Source organism: Taurulus bubalis (assembly GCF_910589615.1).
Source record: "Taurulus bubalis genome assembly, chromosome: 4".
NCBI lineage: Eukaryota > Metazoa > Chordata > Actinopteri > Perciformes > Cottidae > Taurulus > Taurulus bubalis.
In genome coordinates, this window is record NC_136592.1 from 14,240,499 (window position 1) to 14,262,947 (window position 22,449).

Consider the following 22,449-nt stretch of genomic DNA (forward strand, 5'->3'; position numbering starts at 1 on the left):
TAGGATTTGTGAGTTAAATTAAGCCATTTTAATTTACAGTGACACAAAACTGCAGTTATGAAGAAAAAAAAAGCATTTTAATTAATTTCTAAAATCATCTTTTACTATTTTCACAGACGATTTAAATTTCAAAGAAATAAAACAACAACAAAAAAGATATTGGCATTCCTACAGTGAATAGCTGGTGGCAGCATCAGGATCCCAGAGGGGCCGGGATGCTGAGACTCAGTCTTTGAACCAGTTTCCCGGGAAGACTGACGAGTCCATTGGGCTTTCTACACCCTCTGGTGTCCGTATGTCAAGCAGTAGCAGGTAGAAGCGCCAAAACCCCAGCGAGAGCTCCGTACGACACACACACAGAAATAATAATCTACAACAAACAAACACAAAACAAGGAGATTCTTAACATAGTCTACTTGGGTTTTGTTGCATTGTACTTTGTATTACAGGACCACCAATATCCATGTATCATTAAATCTAGTGGAAGTGATGTAACGAAGGTAAAGCTCCTATAAAGCATGAAGAGTAGCAGTAAGGACAACTCATATCAGCACATTACTCTGGCTATTAAAAGGAGCGGAAAGTTCTTAATTGTTGCTTTTTGGATGAAACAAATCTTGTGAATGAAGTTGTCAAAGTCACTGAGAGAGTGAGTTCAGCCTGGCCAGAAGAGGAGAGACTGAGGAAGGCTGGATAAGAAGTTCTTGGTTGTGTGTGCTGATGGTTTTAAACTATTTAAAAGGAAGTTAAGCAATGTATGATGAGAATTATGTCTACAATAGAGCAGTGCTCATGGAGTGCAAGCATATGGACTTACAAGATGGTCACCAGTGAATCAGAATCAACACTATTCCTGAAACAGGATGAGAAATGCAGTGAGAGTGAAAGAGGCCGACGTGAAAGGAGACGGCAGACTTTAATAGACAGAATGGATGCTTTCTAGCCCAGTTTCACGGTCCTAATATCTCTGCATCCATCTTTGGAGCTTTTACGTTCAATTGATTTGTCTTTACAGTATTTGATTCTTTTTTCTGTATTCAATAGCTTTTGTACTTCCCTTTAAACTTCACAGTACAATACACTATAGTGCACAATAGGGTTTCTGAGCCAGTCCTGGGGCTCAGAGTGGAGGATGAGAGCACGTCAGTCTCACACCTTTGCTTGATGTTCAAGTCACTATCAGGCCCGACACTCAGACTGAGACCCGTAGCCTGGTTGCAGCCAAACGATCCAGATAACGAGGAGCGGTGCTCAGTGCCTCAGTCCTGCACTGAGTCCTTGGGAGGGCCTCCGTCAAGGTAAATCTTGAGGGCCTTCTCCTTGCGTGGCGAGTAGCTGACACGGTGTCCAGTCTTAAGCAGACGACTGCTCTCCTTCTTCATCAGCTCACTGCGCTCCTCGTCCGACAGCTCCATAGGCTCCTCTGTGCTGTCCCTGCACAAACGCCACAGTAACGTTAATCTCAAGTGACCGCCTGTCTCAAGTCACCAGGTAATGGTTAAGCAACGTGTGCTCACAACTCAAATCTAGTAAGTTATTACTGATTGACACCATATTGTGTCTGTGGACTGGAAAAGAAACATCAAATGGTACTTGAAGGTGGACTGTAATTATTTTACCTGTAGAATACCACAGCTCCGTCGTCACAGATGTACAGAGGCCACACGTTAAGAGTCGACACCTTAGGGTTCCACTCCAGATCCTGATGGATCTCCAACACAGAAATATCACAAGGAAATGTTCCCCGACCCTGCACAGAACAGACAGATGGATTCTCAGTCAACAGTTTAGAAGATGGGAGATTAAAGAAACATTAGAAGAAAAATGATGTGTCCTGTGTGAAGCACTGCATCTCACATACCTTTGCAAACTCCAGGTTTTCGAGAGGAATATTGCTCATTTCACTAAGCTGCAAACGGAGGAAAAAAAAAACAAGGCGGATGACCATTTGTTGATCAAGCAATTGATTTCAACAATATTATCAAACATAGCTTTGTGTATTTATCTGTGCTGTGTTTCCTGCATTTTGGTGTTCATTGTTAGTTGACCCAGATGACAGAAGGTAAAAAATTTAACCTTTGATAAGAATACATTATGAAACAAACAGTGAAAAGACTACACAGACATACCTTCTCCTTGAGTTCTTCTACACTGCTGCTCTCCAGAATAACTTCCTGGAAGGGCCCCAGCTTCATTGTAGTGGGGCTCCATCTCCGGGTCAGGATAGCCAGCTGCGACATGGACTTCATCTTCTCCGGTTCTGCGAAACAGATCATAGCAGACCATATACCATGTACCAATATACCAGAGCAAGTACATTATTATTTTATCTGGAGAAAGAACACGTTTCTCTGCTCTCTGGTACTAATTTTTATCCACTCCCAACTTCATGTTCTGGGTTTCCGACAAGAATTATAATCAAGTAATAATTTCATCTTTGTGACATTTCCTCAAGTCTCAAAGTGAAAAAGTGGCTTAGTTACATGGCACAAATTTTGTATTTATTATAAAATAACACATTGTAACTAGTTTGAAAGAAACAGCAGAATGAGTGTTACCATTGAGAACTTCCAGGAAAACTTCCCAGTTGGAGGAGATGCTGATGTCTTCTTCATAGACATGATAGTCCAGAAACACCGTGCCTGGGTTCTTCCACGTCTTTTTCCTGAGACGAATACTAAACACACACACACACACACACACACACACACACACACACACACACACACACACACACACACACACACACACACACACACACACACACAGTTGATAAACACCTAGACCTTTTCATGTTTCGTTAAACAATGTGTAGTAACAAAGTCTCACCTGTCAATGCTGAGGTCAAGCTTGCAATGCTCTTTCAACTGAGGGAGCAGCTCCTCTTTAGACTGTCTGACAGTCATGCCCTTGGCAAACACCGTATCCACAAGGAACTTGCAGGGCTGGGAAACACAACATGGACACATTGTCAATATTTGTGACTACAATGTTCTGCGACTTAGTCAGGTCATTCGGCAACAATCTTCTGGAGCATGTGACAGTTCTTACCTCTGGTTCATTCACTAGTAGTTGATACACTTTCACTCTGTATTCACCCTTTTTCAGTGCTCTTCCTAATCGAATAGTTATCTATGGGAAGCAATAAAATGTACAAGTCAAGTATTGGCACAATTTTGGTCTCTAACCGACAAATCAGTTCTGAAACTGCTTCTGACCTTGTTATCATCGGAGAATGATGAGAGCGTTTCATTGAGCCGTACGCTCTCAAACTCCTGGTTGTTGGCATAAACACGAAACACCTTGAACTGTGTGGTGGTGACTCCCACGTAGGGCTCAAGTTTCAGTTTAAATGCTGCTAAGGTTATTCTCTTGTCCACATGAACCACTAAACCTGGATCAGATCAGAATAAACAACAATTAAACAGTCGGTCACATTTCATGCCCCCTTGAGGAAAGAAACACTTATGAACAGATTTCACTTTGCACATTGCTGTCAATGCAAATACAATCTCGTTCTGCACAAAACTAGTCATTATGCCAGGCTCTGATCATTTAAACTAGTTTATCCGACTTAAGAATGATTAATCCTTTAAACTGCATCATTAATAGAAGGTTCATACATTTTTGTGCATCCGATGAGGAGTCATCTTGAGAACAAGGCTCTGCTCTAAAGTACAGGTAATGCTGTTCTGCCTTGCTCTTCCCATTGTCATCATACTCGCTGTCTGTTCCAGAGTCTTCCTCAGCAGTGTCCCAGGTCTCTTTTTTGCCCTCATGGGCTTTGGAGCGACGGCTACTTGTGATGCTGTGCGAGTCCAAGCCGTTGGCCAGCTGTATGGGTGTGCTGTCTGCATTGCACAGTGTGTCACTGCTGTGGCTGGAGCTCAGGATATCGCTGTCCACTGAGCTGGTGCTGCGGTCATTGTTCACCTCAGAGTCCGAGCGCTCCTCACAGGCAAATTGGTTCTCGGGGTCAGAGGAGGCGCCGCTGCTGCCCCCAGCTGTGGCCGTGATCCGGTTCTCTAACTCTCTGTTGTCTGCAGTCACACAGAGCGAAGAGTTTGAGTCAGCCTCTTGGGACGGGGATTCGATATGTTCAAAGTCGCTGGCGTCAGAGCTTTTCTGACTGTCACTGGTGCTGGAGCCCTGCTGCTGCAGAGACAGATTCTTTAACTTTTCTGTGCTCTCCTTGAGGATTGACTCTACAGATGTCCTGTTATCCTTTGATCCCTCAAAGGGCCCATCAGAGTCACCTGCTACTTTTTGGCAAAGAGTCCTGATGGCCAAGGTACCAGGAGACTGCTCAGGGAGTAAGACCAAGAGCCGGATCGTATTCCCGTGACGATCCAACAGTTTCCACAAAAGGGATTCAGTGAAAGCAACCTGATGATCGGTCGAGTCGGAGCTCTCTACAAAAACCTGATGAAAAGCAAAATGAGAAACAGATCAAATTCAAGCTTAACCTTGTTTAGAAGTGTCCAAGTAGATTTTCTGATATAAAACTAACAACACCATGGCAACACGTGGAAGGACAAAAGTGAGAAAATGTGGGGACCTTGTTACTCCTGAAGAACCCCTCAGCTTTCAGCGTCTTGTTGGGAACATACAGGAGCCGCAGGTCATTATAGCAGCGCTCCAGGACGACGCGCATAGTTTCTGCAGAAAGCCCTGTCGCCTAGGAAGAAACGCACACATAAGGGGCCGATCACACCAGATGCAACTAAGTGCAGCCGCTTCAAAAAACACAATCGCAAAACAGCCCGGTGCGCCTGTGGAGCGGGCCTGCGTCCACAACCGGGGGACATTGATGAGCTGTGCGACTCCGCGTCTTGCGTTTAAAAGTTGAGAATATTTTAACTTAAAAAAACGCTAGAAAAACACGAAGCGCGGCATTTAAAAAAGGACCACAGGAAAACAATGGAGTCGCGTTTGGTGTGATCGGCCCCTAAGGCTGACATCTGAAGGACTGAGCTCGCATTCTCACAGCTAATGTACTAATTGTATTTCACAAGGATCCGTTTTGATGTTTAAGATAAAGACTTGTGGAAGAAAGAGATGATGCAGGGAAGGAACGGAGGAGAGTAGGACACCTTTGCAATAAGCTGTTTGAATTCAGTGATCGTCTGGTTCAAGTACGCCCGAACACTGATTGGAGTGGCGGTGGTCTCACTCTTCAGATTCACAACATGAACCTTCACCATCACCTCTGAAAGGAATCAGCAACACACCCACAGACATACAGCTATTACATTAATTTGCTTTGTATTCTGACAATCTACATCCATCATTGGTGTACAGTCAATTAACTGCTAACTATCAGAGTTGGTCTGCATAATGTAGAGAGTCTACATAATCATGAATCATGGGATTTATGAGACAATAGAGCAGAAGTAATTACTCACAAATACTTGTGTTGCACTAAGTACCACACTATGTGACACAAGATGAGTATGACTCAACAGTAGCAGGCCACTGACCTCCAGGTTTGTAAGGCTGGAACACTTGCTCTGGTTTGCGGGTCTCGAGCAGGAGGTCGAACATATACGAGGACTTGATTCCTCCCAGCAGCAGACCCATCGGTGTGTCCTCCTCACCTTCATAAGAGCGTTCCAGGTACTCGTGGAACTCATCGTACTTTACCAAGCGGCAGCAGTCCAGAGACACTATTCCCTCCAGCTCCATCATCTGAGGTACAGAACATACAGTTGTATCAATCAAAGGTCAGCTGCTGAAAAGTATTACACTGATTAGTTATGTTGCTGGAAAATCAGACGGTGAAGACAAATCATGAACCAACAAACCTTGTAGGCCATTTCTGTTGCTTCTTTAAGAGTTTTGTCCTTGTGTACTTCCAGCTTGCTCTCTGTCATCATCTTTACAGGATGCATGCAGAAAAGCTTTATCTGGAGGTAAAACACAAGAGAGCAATAATAGTTAAAGTTGTTTTACAAGAGAGGCAACTCGTCAACTGATCCTCATTCCGAAGCAAAACAATAGACCTTGAACCAATCTACCTTGCAAGTGTTGCGTTCAATCTCCCGCTGTCGCTTTTCTTGCTCTTCGGACTCTTTCTCCTTCAGAACCAAACTCTTTATGTGCTCTGGGTATTCTTCTGCAGTTAAATAATCTGTAGACAGGACAGACAGGGTTCACATTGAAACTGCGTACTAATTCTATGACCTTTACATCCAAGGCAACCCTAGTAATCGAGAGAGTGAGATTATGTTTCAAAATATTAAAAATATCTGCATAAGCCTGCTACATTGAAGAGATGGAGTGGTGTGGTTTCTACAGGTGTGGTGCACATTACAGAACAATAGATCAACAACCATAAAAGGCACAAGTCATTTTGGCATTACCCATAGCATATTTCATTTCTTACTTGCATTCTTTGAGGGATCCTTCAATCTATAAATCAGCATATATGCATTTGTTGAGCTGATGAGAAAAAAAGATAACTTGTTAATTAATGTTTTGGAATATATGGAGACAATACAGATACAAATACAAATAAATGATCTACTTGTTAAAAAAACTAAAACATGAAAGAACAATAAACAACCCTCTTGACTTTCCTTTGGAACTCAGCTAAATAAACAGGCCAAGTTTATTATTATTGTATTCCCCAAGCATGTGGAGTGCTACATGAGGGACAACTCACCTTGCAAAGGCACTGGAATAATAGCCTCTGCTCCCTGAGGCCCCCCCGTGTGTCTTCCTGATATCCTCTTGGGTGATCTGCTCCACAGATATATACATAAACTTACTAAATGATTGACCGGACACTACCAATGTTATGATGATTAGGATTGTTTGCTTAATTTAGTACTAACTACCTAACACAGATACATCTCTCTGCCGAGTCATTCTGACTGACGTTTAAGCTGTAGGAGGACAGAACAAGCCACTCAAGGGGAAGGCTGACCTTGCTAACGTGCTGATCGTTGAAGCTGTACCACTGGCCATCACTGAAGGATTTGATGCAGGCGTAGTAGTGACCACCTGCAGCGCTCCCAGAATGGACCATGACGGAGAACAGCTCAAAGGTCGGCAAGCTCTGAGAAGAGACAGAACATCTAGTTGTTCATATAAAAAGCAACAACCAAGGTGTATTCTGCAACATCCACGCAACTAATGTTGACAACAGGGACATCAACCAATGAAACTGCAGTTGCAATGGCAAGATATAAGGTCAAGATATGCTATATTTGCAGAGCTAGAGTCACATCATTAAAGCAACACTGACTGAACACTGATGAAGACATTTTATTTATCTTGCACAGGGAAAAAAATGTCTGAAAAAGGTTTTATCTTTAGGCTGATCGCAACAAATTCTCCCAGTTAAGCTTTCATCAATATCCTTTCAACATAAAGCAATCAACTTTATAGTATTTAAAATCAGAATGTTCAGTATTTGAATCAAATAGCTCAGAAAAGAAAAGTGGGCCAAATTTAGAAGGCTATGCCTGTTTCAATGTGCCATATCATATAAAATTACATTCAGGTAAATATAAGTATTGGATCGGACTCGGTATATGCAGATACCCAAAATGGAAAGGACCCGATCACGGCCTAAAAGCTTGATCAGGACACCCGTAGTTATATGCACTTCACACAAAGCAAGTTTTTCCAGTTCCGAGCGAGGGTTCTGGTACAGAGGCTGTCGTGTGCTGTACAGATTGTAAAACCTTCTGAAGCAAATTTATGATTTTGGGCTATAAAAATAAATTGAATTGAATCAAAGTTAAGTAACAAATAATATTAACAACAATCAACACTATCTATAGTGAGCATCCACAATCAGTACCTTTGGCTTCAAAACCTTCTCTGTGCTGCCGGTGCTGTCCAAGCAGATGCCTTCATCCACACAATCATCGGTGGAAAAATCATTGCTCATCTGGTCGCTGTGGCAACTGCCTTCATTCTCTGCTCCGCTGTCAGTGCAGCTCTCTGTCTGAGGCGATTTCTAGAGAGGAGGCCATTTCAAAAACAATAATCGAGGAGATTAATTGATGATGAAAAAAAAACAAATGAAAGTGGGGGGCTTTACATATTTCTTTATCCAAACGTAGCAAGTGAGCAAGTGATGTATTAATCTGATGTAAATCAGAAATAGTGATGGAAGCAAGTGCAGCCATTTCCTCTCTCACCTCATCTTCCACATCGATGAATGGACTCATGTCAAGCTCCTCAGGGAAAGTCATGCGGTCATTCAGCTTGATGCGATGCATAGTGGTGTAGTCAAAGTCAAACCGCTTCAGCTGTAGAGTCAGCAGGTAGGGGAAGTGCAGAAATCTCAGGCCCTGTGAAGAGAAGCGTTTATCAAAGAAGACAGGTCAACAACTTCTTCACTGAACACGAGTCCCATGTCACATTTCCGTGTGCTCACCTTTCGGGCGTCACATTTCTTTTTGCAGCGTTCACAGAAGTACTGGTTGGCCCCATCCAGAGTTTCTGGTTGGATGAATGCATGCAAAGCCTCTTCCTGTGGCAGAAAAATAATTTCAGGTCCATTTAGATGCAGGCCAAAAGTACTTAATTGACATAAACTGTATGAAAATGAGCTGCAAGTACTGAATCAAAGGCAGCCTTGATGCAATTGTAAATCCCAAAGAGGGAATGAGTGCTGCTTGAGTCTTTGCGACCAATGTGTTAAATGTTTAAAAGAAGAGACCACACACCACACTGCCATAGGCCTGGCTGGCTCCGAAGGGTCTGATCACAAGAGGAATGTCCAGGTAAGTATCAATCCTCCAGCTCTCATAGCCACACTCCAGACAACGGACATAATCCTTCAGTTTCCCCTGGTACAGCTGGTTGATCAGGTCAGCCTGAGGATATGCAAGCATGACAGTCAGGCCTTCTAAGCCATTTATTGCTAACAATACAGCATTTGTTTGCAAAATGTTCTCATCCTGCTACATTCTCTCACTAAAAGGAGGCATGAGTGTGCAAATACTGCTGTGTGACACTACTTGTCATCCCAAACTGTTGGATGGATTACAAATAGATACATTAACTAGATCAAAAACAACTTTCAATGTTTTTTTCCCATAGCAAAAGGAAGCCATGTTGTTTTCGAAAAAAAAAACATTTTATCACATCTAAGACTAAGTAAGCCAGGCGATGATAGGTTTACAGGAAGTGCTTATTAAAACACCGTATGCCACAGAGTTTAAGGATGAACAGCTTAACCATCATAGTGAAAATAAAGTTTTACTGCCGATCGTTATCAGACCATATTCAGTAACAATATGCGAGCAAGATATCAGAACTAATGCTTTCTAGTCGATCCTTCAGAATGCCAAATTGTGAAGAACAAATTTGTATTGCAATCAGCAGGAGAGCTAGGAACGCTGGCAGCACCGGTAACAACAGCAGGTTTCATTCAGTCACATTAGGATGCATTTAGGCCCTGTTCAGTAAACAAATGAGTATGCAGCGATGAACTATATGGTTAAATTATAACAATAAACTATAAAGTTGTGATTTGTTCTAATGTAATCCTAAATCTTAAATGTAGTTTTTGGCGAGAACCTTGAATAAATAGTGATGACCTGTTCAACTTCCTAACGCTAGCTTTAAGCAGTTTATAATACATGAATAAAACTAATAATGTTTTTGTTATAAATTAAAATACAATATTTTATTTCCTCATCATTTGATTTGTGTGTTTCTCAATCACCACTATAGATGAATATAAATATAACATTTATACTGACACTTTTACATTTACACTTCAGAGTGGTTTAAATTGTTTTTCTGGAATTTCAGGAGCCTCGCATACCAGCTGCTGTAAAAACACGTGATCTCCAAAAGTTCTAAAGGCCTTTTGTTTTAATTGTGGGGTGGGGGAGGGATTTTATTAATTTAGAATTAATCTTTCGGAAAAACATTTAGCTTTCTCCCACCTGCTCTGTCTGCTTCCACTTTTGCTCCAGGGCATCAAACATGACCCTGCACAGCTCCTGGACATCATGCTGCTGCCAAGCTAAAAGACAAGCGCACAAAAAGAGTAATTGAATGTACAGATACAGAGGCACATGGTTTCTCATTTCACACAAGCGCGCAGACAAGCCATGTGAGTGTAGTCACAAGAGTGTGCAAACACTCACCCTCGCTGCTGTCCCAGCCGAAGCTCCGAGTCACATCAGTGGTCTCGATTGCCCGCTTCTTACTATTCTGCAGCAGAACAAACAGCCTTTGCAACTGGTGTGGTATACTGGTGACGGGATCCTCTTCAGTCTCCTCAAACTCCCAGCTGAAGTTGGACAGAAGTTATCAACATTTTTTAGAAGTAGTACTTCGCAAGTAAAACTTCATAAAGATTTCTATGAGCGTAGTTTCTTACTTGTAGAGTGCATTTCTGAACTCCGGGGTCATGAACAGCGTTTGTAGAAGACTGTTCAAATAGCAGGTCATAGCTTGGTTGACCAAGCCCACGTAACCTACAGTGGTGAGGGGGGAGGGAGAGACAAAAAAGTAAGTGGACCGTTGGGGTTGTATACAAAGGAGTAAGGTCACACATTCAGCTGGTAACAAAACCTCACCTGTTTCCGATTTGTTGAGGATGGACGAGTAAGAGTAAGATGGACTGTTGTAGTCACCACTGCAGCTGGTAGTGCTGTCTCTTGGCAGGGGCCCTATAAACCGCTCTTGGGAACTGTCATCTAGTCCACCGCTGTCTGCTGTTCCCGACTCATCCTGCACACAAACACACAGAGAGATACATTTTTATTAAATGTCCTTAGTTTCCAAAAACAATCTGACTGTAGAGAAAAAAACACATTACCGATGCAATCTGGGGCTGCTCGCCATCTTTGTCTGTGAGCTGGAGGAAATTCTTCTTACCGCCAGGCTCAAAACTAGAATCTGAGAGGGACATCTCACTGCTGTGGTCCAGTGGTGCCTAGAGTGAGGAACAGTAAAAACAAAAATCACATGAACACAACAATCCTTTGAAAATGCAGAAAACAGCAACAAAACATTGAAAACAAGGTCGACAAACTGGAGGAACTCACGAGAAAACTGAAATCTCCACTGAACTCATTTTCATCAGCAAATTCTCTGTGTTGACGCATATGATGAAAGTAGCTTGAAGCCAACATGTGAGCAAAGCTTATATGCAATAGTGTCTTTCTCCCAGGCGAGCTAAGGACAACAAGTAAAGTGCTGCAGTGGAAACATACAGTAGCTTAATCCACTGACCTACTCAGTGACATAACAACAGACACAGCACCTGGGCTTTGCCCTGAGTCAACAGCAGGATTAGCTTGTGCTCATTTAAGAGAAGGAAGTAGTAGGGGTGTACCAAATAGTTGGAAGCTTCATTAATAACGTTGACCTTTAAATTCTAAATTAACAATTTTGTATTAATTCTGTTTAATTCGGGTATTTCTGTCCACTTGCACTTAAAGATAAGGCTACACGATTATTATAAGTATTACACTATTTGTAGAGTTAGACAGTGGTGGCTGTGTATTAGTTATCAATAATTTACAGAAACATTGTGTGCAAATAGTCCATCTCTACACCTCTCAGTCAGACAGACACAGACACGCACACAGAATCGCACAGACACATGGTCCTCAGTCCTGACAATTGTGCTCACCTACTATCCACTCTAATGTATCAAGTCAGTGATTTAGGTAGTTGATATTTTCCCGGGTTTGGTGGTGCGGATTAGCTCTTTTAACGGCTCGAGGGATTGACGATATTACAATCTGACCCTCGCATCACTACAGCAACAGATTGCTTCCAACTCGGGTGATTAAAACACTGTTCTTACACACTTTGTCTTCTTCGTAGCAAAGAACAATAGTATGGCAAACTGATGTGTGAACACTGAAACCATATCTCTACCACCATCAGCTTGATTAAAGTCATGGTTTGGGGATAGCCTTCCCAATGTCGAAGTGGCCGGGGCAATAAATCTTGACGTAAACTTATTTTGAGCGGAGAATAAGTGAACAGCAACTGCAAATATAAATAATGTAATCAATCTCACTAGAGTTCACTTGTACTTTACTTAACCTAAACTCAACTACGTCAACCAAAACAATAACTTAAAAATGTATTAATTATTTTTAGGCCAACTGACCCTTCGATGCAGTTACGCCATAGAGCTGGCAGAGATATCATGGAGCCAACACTATCCCTTACTGCCCTACCTGCAGAAATATGATCTAATTTTTTAAAAACAGCGACTTTAGAGAGAAGCAGACAGAAGGGTGTACAATATACGAAAACAGGTAAAAAGATAAAGACAAAGGCTAAAGCCTTCAGATCAGTGTTAAAGGGAACCACCTCATCACCATAAAAGTCACTGTCTGGGTTAATTCATTTCCTTACCATGTCCGGTGTATTTCCCCAAACAAGGTCAAAAGTGGCTTTCACATATCTCGCTTTGTGGGCAACGTCTTCATAGAGTTTGGAGAGGGTGGTGGAAGCCGGCAGGTTGAGGGTCAGCCTCTCATTGATCGTCTTTGCACTGGTGATGTCCTGTATGATACACAGCACTCTGGGCTCCTCGGCTGCATTCTGGATCTGTAAATCAAAAAGAACGGAGAAAAACATCAGCATGTTGTATTGGCTAAATTCTCATTCTGTATTTTGTGAGTAAGCACCATGTACTGGTGAAAAGTTAAGTGTTGGAATAAATGGTTAGTAAGGCTGTGCAACAAATGTCAGTTAGAAACACACCAGTGCAGAAAAGAAAAACACCATCTCATTCTCATGTCACGCCTCAGTACAAATATGTCCTACTTGGTTCAGATTCAACTTTATTGTCACACACACACACACACACACACACACACACACACACACACACACACACACACACACACGGTGTTAGTGTAGGAGAGGGGTTGGTAATGGTGATGGGATGGGGGCTGTCACCGTTACAGTTAGTAAATGTAACTTTACTTGGTACAAGTTAAGCTACAGTTCTAGAAAACTAAAAACAACTAGTAACGGCTTGAAAGGAATTTGCTTAAGAAGGATCCCTTATCAAGTCGGCTGTACAAATCATGATTGATTGAGATAGATAGATAGATAGATAGATAGATAGATAGATAGATAGATAGATAGATAGATAGATAGATAGATAGATAGCATTCACTGGCACGTCAGCAGGAAACCTACATTTGACTGGACAAGCCTAGTCACTGATCTTTCCTTACACATTTTCAAAACATAAAAACCTGGACAGGTTATCAAATTTCTCCCAAACTGTCCACAATCGATCGCAAAAACAACAACGAAATCCATGCAATAGCTGACTGACACATGCTTCATTTTACTGTATAACACACACATTGTTTCAAGACCCAGCAAGTAATTTTGTCATCTGAACAACCCCCATAGTTTATTTTCTTTTTGGTTTATGTACGGTTACTGTTATTTAGACTGAAATGATCTGCAGACGGAAAACAAAAGGAGATAAAACCGGAAGAAAAATGTACTTAAGTGCTAATGTACTAAGCATGCGAAGATGATGCAGGGCCAGCTTCCTTATCCTCAGGAATTGATGATTAACGAAACAATGTTTGGTTCATAAAATTACTAAACAATGATAAAATTGTAACGTGTTGATATGGGTATTTGTCTTGTATTATCATTGTATTATTGCATGTCTTTTATGTTTGATAAAGCAGTTTTTTGCAAAGCCGACTCCTGAAGAAGAATATCATTAAGGTGCTGCTTCATGCATCTATTAACGCCATGCATTGTCTCTCTCCCATACCAAACACAAGGCAAGGCTACCTGAGAAATCCTCTTGATCTCATCAAAAATACTTTGTCTGCAACTCCAAAACACACCCTAATGATACAATGGAGATAGTTTGAGTGGAACACAACTTAAAACAAACAACAATGACGTATGTGGTAAAACTTCAGTCTAAATTTCAGGCTTGCAGGCTCATACCTAGTATTGTTTATCTGGCAAATCAACCTCTTGGCTGATGACAATACAAGTAATAATACTACAAGTGTATTATGAGATTAAAAGTTATTTTTACCGTGGATATAATCACAAGCTGCTGACATAAAGCCACAGGTACTGCAAAGCACCAGCAGTATTTATTTACAGCTGTAACTCATTCTAAATGGCACAAAAATAATGGCAGGCTACAATGGTGTAAAATGTCACTAACTATAAAATCCTATAAATACAATGTAATGTAACGACTGCACATGGTACACACAGAAAACCTTAAAACAGAGCAGAGATGCGAGGAAGTGAACAATAGCCAATAGTCTTATTCAATGGATCGTTGATAGAACATTACTTTGGCAAGTAACCAGACACCATTTGGATCAACTACAATATCCCAAAAATGGTTTTGGTGGTGACAGTGGCTGGTAAATCTGTAGTTGCACTCCCCGTTGACAGCAGTGAAAAAGACAAAAGAGGCAACAAAGTTGATAATGCACATTTGAATGTCAGTACAGAATGTTCTGTTAAATCTTTGTATTTTTTTTACCTGGCTAAACTAAATAAATTAGCGACCTCAAATTGCTGATTTGTTTAGAGACCATTGGCAGCCTGGCAGTGAAATTTTATGTATAGCAGAAGTCAAGATGCATTCTAAATCCAAAATGATTGATATGGTGTTCTTGTTATGCCAGAGCATATGCTAATATTTGTTCAACATCATTTTAATTCCATCACAAACACAAAGCCATTCATGTGTGAGTGTGTATCTCGTCCGTCACAAGTATTTCATTTAATTGGGCCCATGGCATCAACAGAGAGCACCGGGTGATCTCTGGTATCCCAGAACATCACACCGCCGCTGCCTTCCAACTTCAAACACAAAACTGCAGCTTAAATGACCTACACTTGAGATCATGTTTTCTTCCACAACATAAGATAATTAAATGTAACTGGCCATCGATTTCAGTAACGAAACTAAAGTACTGGAGGTGCCATTTCTCTAGGTTTTATTTTCCTGTCCTACCAGCATGTCTACAAAACGAAAGGATAGTCTGATGCATGTAAATGATCAGCTGATTTAATTATCTTGTTAAGAAAAAACAATTAACTACAGGCAAATTGCTGTTAAAGCTCCAAGAATAGGCTTCACCCCAGTCTGTGTGACAGTTAAATGTAAAAAACAATGGGGCTTCACCTTGCATACACAATTTGTATGTATGTATGTATGTACCTCAAAATGAAATATTTAGATACTAATGTAGACTAAAGGACATAACTCTACTTTTCACTATCTTAACATTGTTCTACCAGTCAACTGTGATTTGAGAAAAATTCTAAGTAATTAAACCTATTTCCTCCACACAACCTGAACCCATTTTCTTCTTCTTTATGTAAAACAATACTTTTACTGCAGAATTTAATTAGATTATATCCATAATCAATGAGTAAGTGTATAACTAAAGACTACACGATTACTATGAAACATACTGAAATTGAATAAGTGTTCAGTGTACGGATCAAACCTAATTGTCCCACCAGCCACATCAACGAGTGACGTCCTAAGCTTGACGTATGACCCTGCCTCTGACGTAGATGCAGTCATATAAAAACCTCCATCTAGGGACAACAGATAACGTGTAGCAACCCAATAGATGCAACCTAAGCTAGGTGAGAACAACACAACACATGAATACAGGGCTCTCAAGTGTCACGCATTGAGCGTGACTGTCACGCATTTCGGTCTTAAATCACGCCCTCCCGCCACACATCGTATTTCTCACGCTGAAAAAAAACTCTAGGCTATTTAATGTGCCGCAGCGCACAAACATGACCTGGTCGCGCTGCCCTCACCATGGAGGAATCAAGCACGTCTCCCCCGAATTCCGTGCCAATCAAAAAAAAAAAAGAAATGGGATACACGAATAGCCAATCAGAAAAACGTATCTGTTGTATCTGGGTGAAATGTAATCCAGCAACCAATGAAAATAAAGCTAGAGGAGGATATGTCACTCTTACCTGTCTTAAAAACTTGAGAGCCCTGTGAATATGACTGCCATGCCAATAGTAACGTTATCCTGTCGGACGTTTTTAGGTTTAAAAATCACACTGTTCCTGCGCAAACATGTCAGCAACCATTACACCATCTGGTAAACATGAATGAAGCTGACAGAAGCTACAGCCCTTCATGTTCTACATGGATGGAAAGCATGAGAACGTAGCACCATCGTAGCTTAAGAGACTATGGTTTCATCATACCGTACGAAGCTAACCACCGAGACAAACAAGCCAAGTAACTTGATCAAGGACGTCACAATAGGAACATTAGGGACACCCAAACAACATGAACGTCACTGTTGTGTGACACGCAGCTGCATCGCCGCCAGTCAGATCCGCTAACATTAGCGTTAGCTTGCTCATTTCACGAGCTAATGTTATGCTAACGTTAACAGCGAGGCTACAAGTTATAATGTAAACAATCTGCACACTCGAAGACTGAATCAGAGTGACGTTTATGTCAACTAATAGTCAGCGTTGCTTTGGCAGTCCGGTGGAGCGACGGATATATTTGCATGCGTGTTTAGCAACTTCAAAAACATGGAGCGACTAGATTATCTGGAGCCAAAGATGCCATTCACCTAACGAGCTCACGGCTTTACTCCACGAGCTGCGCTAATGTCGGCTCAATTTTGGGGAGAATCCAATGTCAACCGCAACAATTGAACCACTCGTGTGTTCTCGATGATCATAAAGGTAACCCAATGATACCACGCTAAAGCTTTAGCTGCCGTCCTAAACTCACTTAGTTTGAGCTATAAACTAGCCGCTAACTGCTGTTAGCTTAGCGCTGTTCTCCGCGTCACGACAGGCCGAGTCGTGTTTGGCTAACGGCTGCTGTTAGCGGAGTTAGCCTCGACGTGATGCAACAACGTCCAACACCCCAAAGTGGTGCTAAAGTGTCGCCGTCATGAATGACCGAGGTCTATCAGGTTGACAGCTAACGTCCGGAGGTCGGGTACTCAACACGGGCAGGGTTCTCGATCACCTCACCTCTTTGGGCACAAACTGGTTCTCCTCGTTAGGCACCATTTCCATTCGTGCGACAGTTTGGACAAGTATCTATCCGGACGAGGGTGTCAGCGACTGAACTTCACAGCGAGAAACGCAAACATCGTTTGTGTCCCGTTTGGAGTAAGTTGTGATACTTGGATAGTAAAATTAAACTTGCTAAAAGTTGTAGGCGTTTTAAAGTGATCGCAACACGGTTCTACTACCCGAACACAAAGTGCCCTGCTATACATAGAGAAAGATGGCCGGTGTTTTACTCCGCGAGACTCCACTCAGGGAGCTTTGGCGTCACATTCCATCCAGACAAGCGTGCGTGATGTGTGCGGCCAGGGTGACGTCGGGGGGTGTGTGTGTGTGTGTTGTATTGTTTTTGATCCACACAGATCACAGCAGTTTTTGATGATTAAATAGAGTGCATTTTATAATCAATCAGTAGTTATTGTCAAACAATATCTTCCCAATCTCTACATGATGTTTTTGTCAACCTTAATTATTTTGTGATGGATTCTATATATATATATATATATATATATATATATATATATATATATATATATATATATATATATATATATATATGTATGTATGTGTGTATGTATGTATGTATGTATGTATGTATGAAAGAGCAATAGTGAGAATGATTGGCATGGTCAATGGTTGCATGCACAGAATCTGCAGTGAATGTGAAAGCATGTGATGCACTGCTGTAGAAAAAAAAAGCTACCAAACGCATAGAGCACATCTATTACTTACCAGGCACCCCACACCCTCAATGACCCCCCCCCCCTAAAAACCCAGTTTTACTATTAGGCAATTGATCAGTCTTTTGTTAACTGATGATGAATACATTAGACTTAAGCAGAAAAGAAGAAGAAAAAGCAAGTGCAAAATGAAATAGTTGGATCAAAACAACAAGTTTACATTCTTGTTTATTTAACTTTATCCAGAATGTATTCATGCGGTTTGGTCATCTCCTGAGGATTTAAGACATTATGAAGTAGTCAGATGTAACATAAATCACCTTTCACCTGATTATCTAATGATAACAGTTAATTGTGTATTAAAGCTAATTAGTTTATAACCACAGAGACTTATTGGAATAAAACATATTTCATAATACAAGTCATGTTTCCATTATGAATGAGCAGAGATTTGACAAAACATTTAGAATGAATGACCTGCATGAATGATCATCAAGTTGTCAACAACCTATTTGTCTCCTTTAGGGAATAACATATTCACAGATGTACTTTTTGAGGCTGCGACACACCTCATCGTACCACTTTCCTTGTGCAACTACTGAAAGTGCAACACAGCTCTCCCTCTTCGTTCCTGTGGGCTGCTTCTTGGAGCGGTCCCAGTTGAAGTAGCTGACTGGCAGGCTGTTGACATCAACATACTGGCCTTCTTTCACTATGTCTGCAACACCGATCCAGAAGTCCTTGGATCCAGGAGCACTCCTCTTTGCATAGTCTCTTAGTTCGTTGTTTTCCATCATGTCCCGTGGCGTTGCAAGAGTTCCTCCTTGTGCAATGCAGTCTTCATTTGCTTCATGGTAATGTTTTGTTTCCTCAATTGTGAGATAACACTTCCTGTAAGCTTTGATGCCACGGAGACAGACTGAAAACACAAAGCACTTTATTGTAATTTAATCTTTTGTATTATTGTATTTTTTTGATCCCACTTTTTCTCCAACAGAATTTGTAGCAATTCTTGCAGCCAGTCATTAACCTAGATAGTTCGGTCGGAATAGTCAATAATTACTTAGCCAAGAAAAGAAAATAATCAAAATAATAAACAACAATAAATAAATACTTATCGTATTTTCATATGATCAACTAAAAGTATTAAAAAAGAGACAAAAACTAAAATACACAATCATTTTCATGTTTTTAATGTTCCATATAATGTGTGTGTCGCTCACATTATTCCCTTCTGCAATTCAACCTTTTAGTATATAAAGTAATGGCTCATAAGAGTGTTGCTGCTCTCTGCTGTTGACTCAGCACACTAAGAAGTTCACAATCTATTAAGTCCACACTTTCATAGCGGCTCATTGGCTTAAATAACAATTAACAGTGAGCAAAAAGCACCATAACATACTGCAACCTAAAATCATAACGATATCCTTACCAACCATTGTCCCATAATTTATTTCTTATTTACTTACAAACATACTGGAGTGCAGTAATGCTTATGAATCTAATCTATTACTGTCATCCCTTCTGTCTTTAATCTTTATGAATGTAGTGAGCGGTAGTGGGCGGTACCTGTCTGCAACGCCTGCATCTCCTTCAGTGAGTTCACCTCCTGCCACAACCTCTCAAGCTGGGTCTTCACTTCATCTTCTTCTGCAGCTGCATCTCCATGAAGAGGCCAGAGCAACAGGTCAGATGAGCATTGGTGGCAAGCATGTTATTCAAGAACTGTGTGTATATTTAGTTACCTCCAGACTGACGGGATGACACAGCCTTCCTGGTGCGAGACGGACCGCTGGAGCTGCAGTGGAGCAAGGAGAAGCAAAGAACGAGGAGGACAGTGAGGGCCAGATGTGCCATTTCTGAGGCCAGTGGATCCGACAGTGACAGCACACAGTGGCACACCTTGTACTGCTGTGAAAGAAACCAAAACGACTGCAGGCAGCTCAATATATATACTGGCCCCTCTGTGTGCCTTTCTGGGTACTCTCCCTGCATTGGCTCCAAATGTTTTTGTCCAAACATCAGGAGGCAGTGAGAGAGGTATAAGGGTGGAGTGGCAAATAAGGATTTCCTTGTGTCTGGCTTTTGATAAATATTTTCTTGGGACAAGGTGCACTAAGCAGTTTCCCCTTTCATTTCACAAACAAACTGGAAATTCATTGACTGCTTTGAGTGTTGATCGTCCCATCCCTGTTCCATGTCAGTTTTGGACACGCTAAATCCCTTTTTAACACGTGAGAAATAACCTTGCACCTAATATAACCTTAAAACTGTCAAATTATATCACCTGTGAAATATAAGATCCATGTATACATTGAGTGGTACACACTAAAGGTAATTTACAACTTTCAGTAAATTAAAACATATTTAACTGTGCTGCTACCTATACACTCTAGATGTTTTTAAATATTCCAATCACACAGACTTGCAGTTGTATAATCTCTCAAAATAAAACTTTGAATAAACCACAGGAAATGCAGCTCCCTGCTCGGTGCAAAGCTATTTTTAGAGTGAGATGTACACAGATGGCAGGGGGGGAGCTTAATAAGAAAAAACCTTTGGGCAAACAGGCTTAGTATAGCAATACAACTCTCAAAACTAGCTCAAGAATTTTTCCCATTTTGCTGTCTTTAAATTGTACACTTCTAAGCACTAGCCCCTCCCCCATTAAATACTACTAATAATTATTATGTATTCGAAGCAAATAAGGTTGTTAATCGAAAACTCTGATACTTTTATTAATTGCAATACTACATGTATGTCAAGATAGTCCTCTAAACATGCACGTAAAAATGCTTTAAAATAGCATTATTTATTGTGTTTGATGTGACACACAGTAGCTGTAAATGGATGTGGAAAGGCACTGTATGTAACATGTTTGGACCCATCACACAGTATCGAGTCCAAGTTGTTGGTTTAGATTGCACTTAAAAAAAGATGTACAACAAATTATTGTATGCTATTCCAATGCAATCTATATTTTCCACCCCGAGGCAGACAGGATGAGAAACATGTCCAATAGTTCTGGTTTAATCAATAATAATAATAATAATAATAATAATGATTAAGATGCCAATTACATAGATCTACAAATAAAACTTGCAGCAGTTCTGGCAACAGCACATACACTGGATCTGGCTTTACTGACTACCTGGTAACATCTTTGCAAAGGTTAACCGTTGTACAATGGAGTACTGCTAGAACATGTCGTTAATTATTCGACAGCAGCATGCTTCTTATTTTTCTCCTTTGAGACACGTAGTCCCTCAGTGTCACAGAAACATTAAACCACTGTCTACAGATCATTTTAAAAATCCCTGACTTTGGTGCCACCTGGCGCCAAACGGAGGGATTGTGCAGAATGTGCAGTTTATTAGTACCATAGTCTATGTTGTGAAGCATACTATCAACCAAAAAAACATTTTAACATCTCAACTTCTAATCAAGTCCAGGTAGAAGCTAGAAATAAATGCATATATTATTTCAATAATATATTAAAGGAGAAGAAAGACAACATTAAATAAAGGCAAGGAACGATATGAATCGAAAATGTGAAATAAATGTGAAATAAATGAAAACATTGAACTAAACCAAAACCCCAATCCCGGCATACTCTGCAGATACATTTATTCAAGTAAACAGAGCTGTACTCAAAGTACAAAACAGAAAATGTGACAAAAATAAATACGACCACAGGTTAACCAGAGTTTATAAGAGATTTTGTGAACAAACTACAGTACTAAACACTTCAAATAATATACATACACTTAAAAACATGCACTCACTCACTCACTCTCTCTCTCTCTCACACACACACACACACACAGCAGACCTGACATTAAAGGCATCAAAATTACAATTATTTCCACAGTGTCTACACGTCATTATCCTTACTTCCAAGTCTAGAAATCAACCTCTAAAATGACTCAAATCATCACTAGTCTACACCCATACGGTCTCTTCAGCATGTATCTATATATGGTTTTGGTGTGACTACGTTGATCCTTTATTTTAATTTCTTTAAATGGCATGATTAAGTGTCATTGTACTCTGGTTTCTGTTTTTTAAGAATTCAAGTAAAGTAATAAATATTTCAGATGACTAGCCAATATAAAATACATTGAATAAGCAAGGCCCAAGAAGTAGTGAAAACAATAGTTAGTTTTTACTTGGATGAATTAAAAATAGAAACAGACCAGTCATTTAAAACATGTGAGTGTGAACATTTGATCTTTGTCAGTCGTTCTTCTCTTACATTTCATTAACAACATGCAGATGTGGAGTAAAGCAGAGGGCATCAGACTTAAATAAAGTAACACACAGCGTTGCTCAGACCTAAACCTCCCGGCCTTGAGACACCAGCTCATTGTAAAAATAAATGTTATGTTGGAGTCGTATGGCACTTTGTTGTGAGGCACCAGCAAGTAAACAACTTTGATCAGACCAGCAAAGCAAAGGCTCCACAAACAGTCTGACCACTTCATGAACCCCCCTAAGAAAATTCTGAATTCACTGATTCATCTCATGTTTTCTTGTATTTACATACAGTATATTTTTATAAATGTTTGTGACCTGTTCATAAATGTACCACTGTATGGTGTCATATATAATGTATTTTAGTCAAAGTTCTGAGTGTACAGAAGGGAAACAACAATAACTTACTACAGAGATCTGGTGGAACCGTATATTAACCTAATTACAAATAATATGATCAGACGAGGAAGAGCTTTTAATAGGT

The 22,449-nt window shown here is 40.6% G+C and overlaps 2 protein-coding genes across 8 annotated transcripts; both read right to left on the reverse strand.

Moving 5' to 3' along the window:
• Positions 1-55: 55 nt before the first annotated feature.
• On the reverse strand, positions 56-17,037 carry usp47 (ubiquitin specific peptidase 47; the record flags this gene model as incomplete). 7 transcript variants are annotated; one of them, XM_079217106.1, is made up of 29 exons in its annotated part: positions 56-1,434; positions 1,620-1,750; positions 1,862-1,909; positions 2,130-2,260; positions 2,559-2,677; positions 2,830-2,945; positions 3,052-3,132; positions 3,219-3,394; positions 3,624-4,422; positions 4,559-4,678; positions 5,094-5,209; positions 5,481-5,688; positions 5,805-5,906; positions 6,018-6,130; positions 6,386-6,441; positions 6,665-6,741; positions 6,929-7,060; positions 7,802-7,969; positions 8,154-8,306; positions 8,393-8,488; positions 8,685-8,834; positions 9,915-9,994; positions 10,119-10,264; positions 10,355-10,451; positions 10,554-10,707; positions 10,796-10,912; positions 12,355-12,549; positions 13,771-13,827; positions 16,993-17,037. In XM_079217106.1, the coding sequence occupies 29 exons, from the start codon at positions 17,035-17,037 to the stop codon at positions 1,260-1,262; spliced, it is 4,158 nt and encodes a 1,385-aa protein (XP_079073232.1). In that variant the 3' UTR covers positions 56-1,259. The 7 variants fall into 7 exon arrangements, with proteins under 7 accessions (XP_079073232.1, XP_079073233.1, XP_079073234.1 ...); XM_079217107.1 differs by lacking the exon at positions 13,771-13,827 and having other exon boundaries at positions 7,811-7,969; XM_079217108.1 differs by lacking the exon at positions 13,771-13,827.
• Positions 17,038-17,974: 937 nt separating this feature from the next.
• On the reverse strand, positions 17,975-19,706 carry clec3a (C-type lectin domain family 3, member A; the record flags this gene model as incomplete). Its single annotated transcript, XM_079216596.1, has 3 exons — positions 17,975-18,630; positions 19,281-19,367; positions 19,457-19,706. The coding sequence occupies 3 exons, from the start codon at positions 19,704-19,706 to the stop codon at positions 18,233-18,235; spliced, it is 735 nt and encodes a 244-aa protein (XP_079072722.1). The 3' UTR covers positions 17,975-18,232.
• Between the last annotated feature and the right edge of the window lie 2,743 nt (positions 19,707-22,449).